This window comes from Bradysia coprophila, assembly GCF_014529535.1.
Source record: "Bradysia coprophila strain Holo2 chromosome X unlocalized genomic scaffold, BU_Bcop_v1 contig_173, whole genome shotgun sequence".
Classification (NCBI taxonomy): Eukaryota; Metazoa; Arthropoda; class Insecta; order Diptera; family Sciaridae; genus Bradysia; species Bradysia coprophila.
In genome coordinates, this window is record NW_023503302.1 from 1,026,880 (window position 1) to 1,041,491 (window position 14,612).

General features: G+C 32.4%; 1 protein-coding gene across 1 annotated transcript in view; it reads right to left on the reverse strand.

The window, feature by feature from the left end:
* Nucleotides 1-8,313: 8,313 nt before the first annotated feature.
* The window catches only part of LOC119068374 (disintegrin and metalloproteinase domain-containing protein unc-71), a 77,039-nt gene continuing 70,740 nt past the window's right edge, over nt 8,314-14,612 (reverse strand). The window contains exons 18-20 of the mRNA XM_037171943.1: nt 10,313-10,964; nt 9,823-10,167; nt 8,314-8,808 (exon numbers count right to left, since the gene is read on the reverse strand). Of these exons, the coding sequence (XP_037027838.1) occupies nt 8,478-8,808; nt 9,823-10,167; nt 10,313-10,964 (1,328 nt within the window). The 3' untranslated portion in view covers nt 8,314-8,477. The remainder of the gene's footprint in view (nt 8,809-9,822; nt 10,168-10,312; nt 10,965-14,612) is intronic.

Sequence of the window (14,612 nt, forward strand, 5' to 3'; positions counted from 1 at the left end):
ATCCCGAAAATCGAATGTGTGCATTCAATTTAACGATTTTAGCGCTATTAACGATTTCATTAACGATTCAAAGAATAGTGCAGACCAGAACGTTCGTGCGTAAACTTTGATTGGTACAGGCACATAAAATAACATGAGTACATCGCATGGAATTTCGAAATTCATTTCCGTTTCCGCTGTATGGAAAAGGATTGGATTTCTTTTGGAAATTCTGTTACGCTGTGATGAGCTGAAATCGTTGGCTAGATTGCACTGCAAAAATTGATAAACGTAAAAGCATCCGAATCATCCCATTTATACAAAAATAACATTATCTAATTTTCAATTTTCTAGAACAATCTGATTATAAGCAACTTTACGACTGCATTTAGTTTGGAAATTAATGTTAGAGCATCAGTGTGTTTAAAAGTTGCCGAAATTGTTTTTTTTCTCTTTTTTGTTGTTGTTTTTGTCTGGTTCTTCTCATTCCGGGGATGGTTTGAAAATTAATAATAATATTTTGGGGAGAAAAACATAACGGTGTGTATTAACGCGTTTCCATTTTCTTTCATTTTTGTGTGTATGTGTTCATTTTGCTAAACAGGATGTTTGTTCCTGGCTTTTCTTTTTTTTTTAAATCTTGATGTGTTTGTCGCGAAATGCCAAAAATGTATTTCTCTTTATTTAATAAATTCGATTACTTTTTGTTTATTTCCTTCTTATTTATCCTAACAACCATTTTGTATTAAATGCGATGACAATTATTTTCTTCTTCTTCATTTTTTTCTTCATTTAATTTAATTAATAGAAAATGAAAACAGAAACAAATATAATTTAAGTTCCTAAAAACGAGTTAGATTTTACATTTTGTTAAAAACTTTTTACTGCTCGTTACTAACACCTCTTTGGCACTATATCTTTAAAAGATATTTATTCCTCCTTAATTTTAACAATATTTAAATCGTAATGACATAATAGAACTGATGAAATGCCATAGGTATTCAGTCGTTGCACTCATTATTCGACTTCATTTTATCCGTTTCATTTTCCCTTGCCATTGCTTTACTCAATTTGAATTTGAAAAAGTTTTTTTTTTGTTTGCTCATCTCAATGAAAGCTTTTAACCGTTATCACTATTCATGAATAAAATACAACCTTTTGCGAAACATCAAAGCATCTCCGAAGAGAGAAACGTTTTATACTAACAGCAAATGTATATCTGCCGCAACGTAGAATTTCAGCGTTACCGTCCAATAAATTTACACACATCTAACGGAAATATTCTAATGCTCTGTTGGAATCACCCGTCATTACTTTTCTCTCTGTTCTTTCCCAAGCATAAAGATACTAAATTTCATTTTGCACGTTTCGTTGCTGCTGAACAACGATATTAGTCGTCGCTTTGTTGATCATTGCAAACAAAATTTCATCGGATTGTTACACTCCTGAGTAGCACTGTTTGGTGGTATTAAAATGAAAGGAATTTCTGTTATATGAGCGGCGGTTGTACTGTGTCATTTTCATTTGGCTATTTCATTTCAAAAAATTCTTTACATCGTTATTAGTGCACTGATGAAGATACGATAAAAAGATGGTGGTTTGACTAGGTAATAGTTTCAGTACAATGGAATGGCAACTTTATGAATGGACTGCAATTTAAATAGCGGGTACGGGCAAGGGAGAGAAATGGATATTAATCTACGATTTAACAACTGGAAGTATTTATCTTAGTATTTTATGGATAAAGGTGTGGAAAGCCGGTACCATTGAAAATGGCATGTACATTTAACTGAATAGAATGGTTAACTGAACCAATTCAGCTGAAATGTTCGTTTATTCAAACTGTGAACACATTACATAAATTATATCGGTTGCTTATGTTTACTGTACAATGAAATGTTTACGTTCCCCGGTGTATACGAAAACAAAGCGGAATGGTTTTGCGGTTAATGAATCACAATCGTTAACAAAATAGTTGAGAATGCGGATTTTCAAGGTGCAGGGTTGAACTCAGCTAATTGGAGCATTAGTCTTTACTCAGGTACGGAACGATATATGAACATTTGGAGTTAATTTCATGTGACGTTCAAGAACAATATTGTTTCTTACACAGCTCTGGTAATATTAGCGAAATTAACGGATCTGCATTAAAATACGTCTATGGAGCGAGATTATCAGTGCCGGTTGGAAGTTTCAATAAATACTCTCGCTTCATTGAAGCATTTTGAAAGTGTCAATTAGCGCAGCTCAGATTCCCGGAATTTTTTTTTTTTGTTTATTTGAAGTTGTTTCATTCAATTCAATAAAAATGATTGGCTAACTGAAAACCGATGAATTGCGTCACGTATTCGATAAATCTGCGCACTCCATTGAATGTTTTTTGTTTTAGTTTTTTTTTTTAATTGTACACAGATAACAGCGAGTAAATACAAATTAAATTTATGTATCTGCAATTATTTTTTTTGTGTAGTTTCAATATTTATAATATTAATAATTACTTTAGAATAACTTTTTGTTTTTGTTTTTCATTTTTCTTTTCTTTTTTTTAAGTTTTTAGTTATATAATTTTATAGTTACTGTGTTCTATGTGTAATTGTTAGGTTTTTTGCTTTTAAAACTTTATGATGTTTTCTCATTGGATCAATTTAACTTTTTTAATGTTCTCTTGATTTTCTTTTTTTAGATTTATAAAGGAAGATCAACAAATTTGACTAGGTGATCCTTTAAAGCAGTGTTTTTCAACTGGAAAATTTTAGTCGTTTACAATTTACAATTTTTTTTTTAAAGATTTCTTTCTTTTTTTATTCATTCTGCATCAATCATACAGTGCGTTCAAATTGAATTTAAACCATTTTTTTTTGATGCATCAAAGGTTCAAATGTCTAATAGATTCTAATAAATGTCGCAGACGATATTTTCGATCAATTACAGTATTTAAACAATCCATTCGTTTAGTGCCACGAGAAAAGTTCGAATAAAATAGGCGAATTTGAAAGTTTCTCTCGTTCATTTAAACAGAGAATTTTTCATTGAAAAGTTTGATAAAGGTCACAAAGTTTTACACTTTGACACGACAACGCTCAAAATAATGCTAACTAATAGTAGACTAGCATTCTTGTTTGGTACTTGTAATTTTGTCCAGTGTCAAGATGAGCAATTATGCAAGGCAAAATACAAATTTCCAAACAATTTATTTACCAAACCTTTGGTGAATGAGTCTTAACTCCAACAACAATGAAGTAATGGTTCGTTTTCTCGAGGTGCAGTGAGCAAAATGTTGTAGTAAAAGATATCACAATTTTCATAAAAAATTGTCATTCAAATCCAACGGAACAAAAGTTCAAAGGATCTGACATAATTGAACGTCGCAATGAACGCGTGAATATAATACATGAGTGAATTCATGACATTTTCATCAGGCAACTGCATTGTTTAGTATACAATTTTGAAATGTCTTCTAACTGCACAAAACATATATTCGATGTGTGTATGTAACATTACGGAAATTAATTCACCTGCTCGCGTTTATTTTTTACGGATCTACAAAACCTTGTCTTTGTGTTAGTATCGTACGTCGTACGTCTCTTGAACATTTTCAGCTCTTTGGCGTGGCATTATTGACATTCAAAACTTTTGAAAAATCAAACTTTGTGCACAAGTAAAATGAACGCGCTGTAATTACTAAATTGTGTTTGGTAAGTGTATGAATGAAATTAAAAATGGTTGAACTTGAGAATTTCTTTAAACTTTTTTTTTGCTTTTGTTTTTAGTTGAATATATAATAAAATATATGGAAAGGAACAAAAATTAAAACGAATCGATAAAGATATGATACAATAATGTTATTAATGATAACATTGTCACAACTTTTCATCTCCAATAAATTTAATATTTTCTTTTTTTAATTTTTTTTCCATTTTTTTTGATTTGGTTTATTGATTTACAAGTACATTTTTAGTGTATGAATCACTGTTCACGATTAATATTTTTGTTTTTTTTTTTAAATTTCTTTTCTGACATTTACTTTTTATTTTATTTTTTTTTTCTATTGGTTTTTTTTTCTTTCTCATTAAATTTATGTTAAGAAACCGACTTACTACATTCCACTTAATAGTATTTTTTATATGAATATTGCAACCACTAAAATATTTTTTTTTAACTTTTAATCATTTTAGTCGACAAATACATTTTCGTTCAATTTTTTTCTTATTACTTTCTCTCATTTTACTTAGCATTAACAATGTTATTCGGTAATTTCGGTTGACTCAATTATTCAGTTAATAATAATAATTATTTTTGTTTTCTCTTTCTTCTCTTTTCTCTTCTTCTTCGTCTGTTATTATTAATAATAATTACATTTTGTTTTCTTTTGAACTATTCATGTTGTTATTATAAACTCAGCTTGAAGGATAAATAAAATTAAAATTTATAAATTTAAATTGCATTTATTTACATTTTTCATTTAATTTCATTTTGATATAAAAAATTTCGATTTTTTTTTAAATAATTTTTTTTTTATTTAAAATAATAATCCTATTAAGGCAGATAATTCATTTAAACACTTCATTCTTTTATGTTCTTTTTTTCTTCTATTTATTTTTTAGTTGAATTGGTAAATATTTTGATGATAAAATTAAAGAAATTTTAGTGTTCAGCTGTCGTCCATTTTTTCACCATTTTTCAATGTTACATTTCCACTTCATCTTATAAGTAGAAATGACGATATTCCATAAATATAGTTCTAATGGATGGTCATAACAATGTAAAGTGTTCCTGCTTCTTCTTTCTTTTTTTTTGCTTTATCCTACACAAACTCAGGCTCATTGAATATGATTTCATGTATTGGAGCGTCATCAGCTTTCGTTTTCAATAAAAAAAAGGTTTCACTTAAAGGAATGAAGAACTTGGCCAACGTATTGAAAAAGATGAATCAACGGAAAATACTTGAAACGTGCTTCAGAAAGTAACATTTCAGAGACCTAACACCTTACCAGGTTTCGCTTTGATCGTGGGACTAACAGGCTCAATGCGCTAAGAATGGGAAACGAGACGATGAAATGATGATTTTGCTAACTGGAAATTTGATACTCTGAAAAGAGTCTTGTATTCGTACAGAAGTGCTGTTAACATTAATCTAACATCGCAGATGCACAAGAAAGCAATGCTGAAAGGTAAGAATCCGATTGGACCATTAAGTGGCAGGGTATGCCGGTTCGTGGATGAGCAGGGACAAGAAAGATGTCGAACGAAAATGTAAATGGTCAATTTGGCATACATTTTGCGAACCGGTACCGACCATGAAATTGTTTTTTAATGCATAACCATTAACCAATAAAACATTATCGGTGAAAGTCGCTCAGTTCATGCCTGTAAATTTCAAAGTTCAGGTTTAACTCTTCACTTCTTTCTGTCAGAAGGCTGTCAACAGTTCACTGGGGTATAAAATTAACTGAGGAATTTTGTAACTTTTTAAACGCACCCTTTTTAATTTCGTCGCTAAATTCAGCTGTGAGAAGTGAGATTTTCTTAAAATTTATTTTATTTTATCTGACAGAAATTAATAATCTTTTACCGTTACTTCTTATATGAAATTGTACAAAAAAAAAGTTGAATCTGAAGTGAATGCAATAAATTTTGAAAGAAAAGAGCAATACCATGAGCTATCCAATCAAACAATGGTTGCGCTACTATCGTCTTCTTTTAACTAATACCATCCTTCACTCTACGACTCTACCCCAAGTGTGTCTAAGCTCTGTGAAGGTGACACGTTAATACTGACAGGAAAAAGAAACTCAATTATTTATCTTTTCACTTACAATTTGCTAAGTCTTTTTTTATATATAAAGGGTGTGTGTTCTAAAAATTAATTGTCATTTTTACCTAAGACGTTCAATTTTTAACAATAATTAATTACGTTTGTATGTGGGTTGAGTGTGTGTGGGTCTGTAATTTTTCTTCTTCTAATTTTTACTCATCAATAAAACGTGTTTTACTTATGCAAAGTTTCCGTTCCTATTATCCTATTAGATTACCAAGTTTTGACTGATTACGACAAAACTTGGTAGTCTACAGAATCCACTAACGTCCTAAGCCTGCCTGCATGCAGACTGCCTGAGTAAAATATAAATAAATGAAAATGGAATTCGGTGATATTACAGGAAAGTTAGACGTAATAGATATTATGTGTAACGACATGAGACGTCTATTACTATTTAATGAATCTCAATTACAATCACCAGGGTAACAGTATATTAATCTATATATGTAAGTATATTTCGGTTGAACAAAGTTTCCAGCGAAACGAGGAAAATTAGCATTCGTCAAGCTGCATACCGTTTAGAATTTCGTTAAATCGTTCATATTCACATTTATACTAAACTTGATATAATACTTCAACTAAATTAAAACATATACGTGCGAATCGCGTGTGTGTAACTCATATGTTTTCATAAATATTTCAAAGCCCGAGAGTTCGGTATAGAGAAGCGTAGAATATGTGTATATAAACAATGAATGTTGCTGCTGCTTTTTTGTGTGTTTTCGGGAGAAACGTTTTATATATTTCGTCACAGTAATTCACTCCACATTTGGCATGTTGTAGCTGTCATATCGTCTGTTATAGAACGTTTAACCATTTATTGTACCACGTATTCGACTTGTGTGACGATTAATGAAATCCATTTTTAATTTCAGTTATGAAGATCCGTCTTTTGAATTCATTTTTTTTAGATTTAGATTTTGATATAAAATTATATACCTAAAATGATTGAAATATTATCACACGCTATCGTAATTTCTAATGTTTTTTGTTTGTTTATGTTTTTTTTAACTACCCTTCCGTCCAAGGCTGGCGTAAAAGCCTATTTCTCTCAGATAAATCTCCAAGCATGTTCTGTGTGGTTTCTTTCAAAGACCTACCACCGCTTTTCTTGTTACGTAGTAATGCCAACGACGTATAAAAGTTATCCCGTGGAACAAATTCAGTGTGTGCACGTGAACGTGTTGTAAAATTTTCCATATTCTTGTCAATAAAAGAATGTAACATGTAATGAGATCATGTTAACCGAAAAGTAAAACGGGGAAAACACGAGAATTCAGATATAATATTTATTATCGATTGATGTTGAACATTTTTGAGGATTCGGAAAAACTGATTTATGTAATGTTTTTGTTGTTGTTGTTGATGGTAATATATGCTGTGTGAACGAATGTTTAAACGCGAACCGGAACAAATTTTTTTTAAATTTTAATTTCGAGTTTAACTAATTCGGTTGTTCGTTGAAGTTCTAAAAAAAACGAATGAACAAAGATAATTCAATGAAGAAATTAATTAATTTTACTTTAAGGTTTTTTTCCTTTTTTTAATTTTAATTTTAACATATCCTCATTTTTAATGAACCATAATTTCTTTTCTTGTCATAAAAACCTCATAGTCTACAGTTTTTGTTTTGTTTTACTTCTTCTTCTTTATTTACATTATATTCATATTTAGGTTTTTGTTTAGAATAATGTTTTACGTTTTAAACGTAATTTTATTTAATTAAAATAAATTTAATTTTTGTTTATTTTTCTGTTCTTTCATCTCTTCATTAATTTCTTTTTTCGGGTTGTTTTTTTCTTTAGGTTTCGTTTCAACGAAATTATAAGCCGCAAATTTCAATCAATAAATTTTACATTATCTGTATGCATGCAATTTTACCTTTTCTTTCTTCTTCCTTTTTTCATTTAAATCTAAACATAAATTATATATGGGTCTCCGTTTAGGTAATTTAATTTAATTTTTTCTTCTTCTATTTATTATGTAAAAAACAGAGTTTTATCTTAAACTAAATTTAATTTTCATTTATATCGAATGTTGTTTTCGCTTAGGTTTTTTTTTTGTTATTTTTAGGCTGGACTTTTTAATGTTCTTCTTTTTATATAAATTGTTTTTTGTTTTTTTTTTCTTTTTCTTCGAGCGGTGTATAAATTCATAATGGGGCCTGAATCGATGGCTAATTTTTTTATATATAAATTACAATTTGCATTTACTTATCTATATTAACATTGTTAATGAATTGATGATACAGCTACAGTGTGTGATTATTTTGTGTTGTTCTTGTTGTTTTTTTGTTTTGTTTTAGTGTTTCTCATCCATTTTCGTAACTAATTTTCTTTGTTTTTACTTTTTTTTGTTCTTAGAAGAGTCTCAGTTATCTTTTTTTGTTTTGTTTTTATATAAAATTGACTTTATATTTCACTAGGTAAATAAATATTCTTTTTCTTTATATTGTTCATTTAACGTAATGTTTTCTTTTCTTTTTATTTTGTATTCAAACTTCAGTTTTGTTTTTATTTATTTTTGTTGTGTGTGCATTTTTTTAATACTTTTGTTTCTTCTTCTTCTTCTTCTTCTTCTTCTTCTTCTTCTTCTTCTGTATTTTCTTAAATTTGGTTTTATTTTTACACATTAACATCACAATAGGGGCCATCCATTAAATACACCCCCGAAACTATTATCAGTGTTTATATTCCGGATAACGACCGGATGTCTCCGTTAATTGTGCGTCGCCGTGTACGGGATCGATATGGGTGACGCGTCTCAGCGGCTGAATAACACTGCCGCTGCTTTCCGTTTCCGTTGACGGCGGTGATGGGTAATAGTCCCTGGGACCGACATTTAGTCCAGTCCCAATCATTGATGAATCGCCGTGGTGGTGGGTATCCGCCGTTTGTGAATGGCCGACGCCTGTTGTTGTAGAATCCGAGCCCGGTTCCAATACCACCACGGAGACGACATCCTCACTCGCCCACCGGGCTAACTGTTGTTGAGCTTGAATAAAGTCATCACTAGAAAATAATAATCGTAACAGTGGACTAAAAACGGGATGATTTTCATTGGCCGTTTTTTTGTGTTATTTTTGTTTTTATTTTCTTTTAACTTTTTATCTACAATTAAGTGAACTTAATGAACCAATTTCACGGGCCAATGTTGATTTTGAATTTAAATTTAACTGTCACTGTAAGTAGCTATAACAAAAAGCTACTTCAACATGAAATAATGGCAATTCGTGTTTGAAGTGCATCCATTTACATATCATGCGCTTGAAAGGCTTTAGTGTAGCATAAACAAAGAGGTAGAATCGAAAGAAAATCCATAAGTCTTCAATGTTGTCAACATTTCAATTTAGTTTTTCAATTCCAGAAATGAACTGTGGATCATTTGAAACGTCGACGTAAAACCTTCGTCTTTTCCTTTCATCACATTTCATTTGCTCTACCAGCTATACAGTGCTCATGTTCAAGGCATCCATAGTTGTGTGAGTCAGTACGACTTACGAGAGTAGTATGCATATGAATGTAGACAAAAGGATATTAAACCCGGCTGGGGTGGTTAGGAAAAGCGGAAGCAAAGCGACCGATTTGTTATAAAATTTTGTGTATGGCACTAAAAGCTCTAATGGAACACGCAAGGGAAGAAGCAAATTTGCTTCTTCTTTTGGAAAATTGGTGTAGCTTTACTTGAAACGGGAATACAAAAACACGCATTTTCTACCAATGACCCAAGATAGTTTTGATAGTTTTAGGCATCGAGCATAAACACAGTTTATTGAACTGTTCTCCATTTTTCACAATTTTGCGAAATTTTCACTTCCATTCCTTAGTTCAAACCTTCCCTATGTATGAGCTCCAACGACTTCGAAACCATCATGTTTAAATATCCAGAAAATCTAAAAGATTTTCCAGTGAAGCGGCAGAGGAGGAAACACATCCACAGTTCATTTCATTTCGTTGGCCATATACAAAATGTTTAAAAAAACGTGACCCCAACTAAAAAAAAAATAGTAAGAAAACTGAACCTACCTTTCACTATCAGGCGTATCACGATTAACACGACCATCAACACCACGTTCACGATGATCAGCTGTTTCGTAAATACCATCCTCATCTTGATGCAAATGAGTATGCGACGAGTGATGTGACGAATGAGCGCCATGCGATCCATGTCCGTGTGCATGGCCATGGTGCGTATGATGACTAAATTGATGAGGTGAATGTGGTTGGTGAACGGGGCGTCGATTTTGTGTTGGATGTCGATAGTGACCGTAAACGAAATGGCTTTCCTCGTCTGAACGCGGACGACATCGGCTGTTGTACGACGGAAGTATAGTTGCTGTTTTCTGTGATTGTGCTAATTGCTGATTTGATCTAAGCGATTGAGGGGAAAAAGAAAAATTATCGATCAATTACAAAAGTGTGTTCGAGTGCAAGATCGCACGTCATAAAATTAAACGAAAACCAAAATTATGAAAAAAAAAATTCTTTACATAAAAGCACAAAAGTAACAACTAACCCTTGCGAGGATTCACTACAAGCGGCAGAACTATCTAATCTATAATGACGATCGGCTTCGGTTTCGGACATTCGTATGTCTTCAGAACAACTGGGACTCATTTGTCTAACGGAATGATGTTCTAATTGTCTAATAAGATCTTCTAAGTTTCGTATACGAAGCGGACCAGTGGCGGGTGTATCATCATCGTCCTGATGTAAATTATGTGGTCGATGTTGCTGATGAAGCATCGTATTGCTCGGCCCACTTTCAACGAGCACTGAATGTGACGGTAATGTGTCACAAATGTTTTCTTTCGAACTATTCTTAGAGCTACTACGTTTGTACTCTCCGTAGTTCATAGCAACAGTAATATCTTGTACTGTTTTTCTAAGTTGTTCTTCGCTGATGCTACCACTACCCGACGGTGTATTACCAGCACCGGTACCGCGATGTGATTGTGATGCGGCAGCCGTTTTTAGTGCTTCCAGTATATCTTCGTGATAACCGTTTAAGCTACGCAGTGTACGTTCTACATCCACAACGCCAGAACCTAAGCCACCATCCTGCTGTTGCACCATCAGTTCCATGTTGTCACCATTTTCACCCCATTTCTCTTTATTGTTATCGCTCAGCACCAGTCCGTAGCCATGCTTTTTGAGTATTCCTTTTTCTGGAAGTTGTTTCAAGAATCATTTGTTTGTGTTTGAATATATCATCGTTTTTGAGAGCATAATACAGTATACACTAAAAGGAAAATGTCTTACGTAAAAATAGAAAAAAATGTGTTACAACAGCGCTTACAAAACGTAAACGTTCCGATTGCCCCGTGCAGAATGTATGTGTGCCACAAATTCAGATCTTTTGCCTACATTTTGATTTTTCATTTGCATTTTTACTTCAAAATTCAAATAAAGTTTAAAATTCTCGTTCCTATATATTCGTATCGTATATCACTTCAATTTAATTGTTTTCGAGTGCGCACACAGTCCATGTTTATGCACTAACTAATAGGTGTGCTACGGAAATTTACAAATAGACCTGTACAAAGGTTTGCCAAGCTTTAAAATTGTAATTAACAGCAAGTCTACTTCCTCTAGTTACTTCCACACAATACACTTCCCCCTCAGTCCCATCCTATGAAAACAACAATTTATAACCTGTTCAAGAGTGGATGATACTGTGTTAATGAAACACGGCTGCTTAAGGCCCTTTACTTAATTTGATGATTTAAAAGTTTTCCCTACATAATATGATGGTGGAATGGGGCTAGTGTGTACGTATGTGTGTGTTTCGCTTTCTGAGTGTGTAGCCGAAGAGCCATTCATTCAAAGTGAATTGTAACACCTTAACCTTCACTTCATAGCAAAGACTAGACTTTTATGACATTACACAATGAAAAGTAACTAATTCATCGCCTACACATTAGCCATACATGCTTTCGAATTCGTGTGCAAGAATAATTTGTTGATGATTATTCAAACGTGTAAAATGGGATATTTATATCTGACATAATTATGCTACGCTATGGCCTGCGGGAATCCAAGATATGTTTTAACTTCTTTGAATCGTACAGAGACTGATGGAAATTTAAGAAGTCATTTGTCAGAAAAATTGTAGATGAAATGACTAATCGAAGTGACCATAAACTCCGATCTAATCCGCATTATATGCAAATAGTTCTAGGGTCTTATTAATCTCTGTGAATTATTTTTTAAATGAAACTGCACACCTCAGCTCATAGTAACAAATTATTACATTGAACCCAATGCCATTTAAAGAGTGTTTTATCAAAAGCCACTAAGGTCATTACTATCTTAACTCTCTATATGTCTCAATTCTCTATCTGCTGACGACTGTTACAGGCCCTATCGGATGGAATAGTGTGGTAATGGACACGAGCACGCAGTGCTGTATTTTTTTCGCGCTAAATAAGTCACTAATTCTACAAATTAAAATTCGGCGAATTCTTCGAACGAAGGAGAATCAATGTTCATTTCAAAAGGACTCTCAAGCAAATTGCTGATAAACAGTTTATGGAGATATATAGTGTCTCGAATGTTTCAAGACTCATTCAGCAAAAAGCGAAACATGTTAAAGCAATGACTGGAGTATTATGTTGATACAGTCGAGAGTTTACAAATTAATTGCATTATTTAAATAAACGCATTTAGCTACGCGTCGTGTTGAACTTATACAATTTTTGAAATACACTAACTTCTTGATGCTATTTTAATTTAAGGTAGGTAGTTTTCAGCAAATAATTAAATCGGGAAAACTTTTTGTTGAGCACAGCACGACTCGTAGTGATGGGTAAATAAGAAACTACAGACACATTTAGTAGACTTTCAATCCGTAAAACAATAGTGCAGTGAGTGTACACATTTCACTCGCTGTTCGGAATGAAACATAAACTTGAACAATACCATTTTTTTTATTAATTATAACCACCCCGTAATGGAATGCTCAGACAGGCTTAGAGCTCGTTTCTGAACGATGCTACATTGTTTCATTTTTGTACAAAAGGTTTAGTTTTTAAGTCATGATCACAAAGCAATTGTTGTGGAACTTCATCAAAATAAAATTGTAATATAACGCAAATTAGAAGGAAGAGGGGAAAAAGTACTTAGGACTTGCAAAAGACAAAAAAAATTGTTGACAATTTTGACCCCGAAACCATATCCTTGGCAGGGATTCCTTGCGATTATTTAAAATAAAATTCAATTAGGCTAACAACAACATATGAGCAAATACAATTAGAAAGATATAAAGCTCGAAATGTAGGAGACATTTCGACTTAAAAAAAAACATTTTTCTGAAACGAAGTTATTCTTGTTCACTGTCATGAGTATATACAGTCGAGACTATTATAGACCGACTGTTGATTGGAACTATATTATCTGTAGATACTACCAGCGAACGTAATACTACGGCTATGGTAGTATCACGCAAGTGGGTGGACTATTTGAAGGTGGCTTCACAACATTTTCTTTAGAATATGCAGTGAAAGTGATTTGAAGAATTCGATATTAGAATTATCAACAGGAATTATTCAAACTATGACCGAAAATATGCGTTACATAAACTCTGTATGGTGCAAGACCAGTCTCTTCCATAAATCGTTTGTAAATCACTGTGAATCATAGAGATTGATTATCTATTTGCCAGTTGTCGTGAAATGCGATTGTGGCATTTTTTGAAGAACTTTTTCAGCTCAAAGAGAGAACGCAGACTTTTCGCTATTGATTATATTATGTTTGGTAGAGGCAAATTAGTGCATAGTGACACTGTTTCCAGATATATTGTTGACTTAATGTCAATATTTTGGTAAGGCAGCCACATAGTGGTTAAATCGGTAAACTCTTGTTCAATGTATCACTTACTGCTTAACAGAGCCCGAGCCGATTCATTTCTGTCGGGTTTGGGTCGAGTTTTTTTTCTTTCAATAATTGTCCAGAACCTAGAAGACATACTACGCCTAGTATCAGTCATTTAATATTATTTATTGGTTATCCTTAATCCGAATCAATTTTCTGAGCTTCGATTTCTCTGGTTAAAAATTCAAATCTGTCGGGTTTAGAGTTTTCAGGTTTTAAATTTTGACCCGCACATCTTTAATCTGCACAATTTTAAATTTTACCTATAGATTCGGTAAGAGCATGGTTTCTCTTAGATAAAGTGGTTCTAATAATATGCAGCACGGTGGTATACTTAAATTTATATCCCACAACATTCAACGTACATTTTCATATATGAATCGACAGATTGACGTTCATTGGATAGTATACCACTAAAAAATATGGTTAGGCATTGTAATGATATTTCGACGAAAAATGGGATTCGACGATAAATGTAATTTAAATAAATTCTATCTCAAATCCCTCTCCTCTCTCTCTCTATCTCTCTCTCTCACTTCAAGCTTTCACTGGTTTTCAAAAGTTGACGTAAAGCAAATTAGTTTTTGTGAAGCCTTTCTAAATGTATATGTGAAGAAATCGGATATTGTTTTGACACTAAATAAGAGTATACATGTACCAACATGTGGTTATAAGCAAGTAAAACAAAGTTTTAATTAAATTCTATGTTAATAAAAGGTTTTCTGATGTTAATTGTGTTATATTATGTTCGCATACAGAGCTGATTTCTGTTTAGTGTTGTATGTATACCTAGTTTTGTAATCCTTCAACGGCTATTATTATGACAAAAGTTTTTTAGCACACTCGGTGTGTATATACGCTCCCTCACTCAATGTCCGCATTTCATCTAAACTAATAAATTCAACTTATTCATATTCGGGAGTGATGATGTAAACGTTCATTAA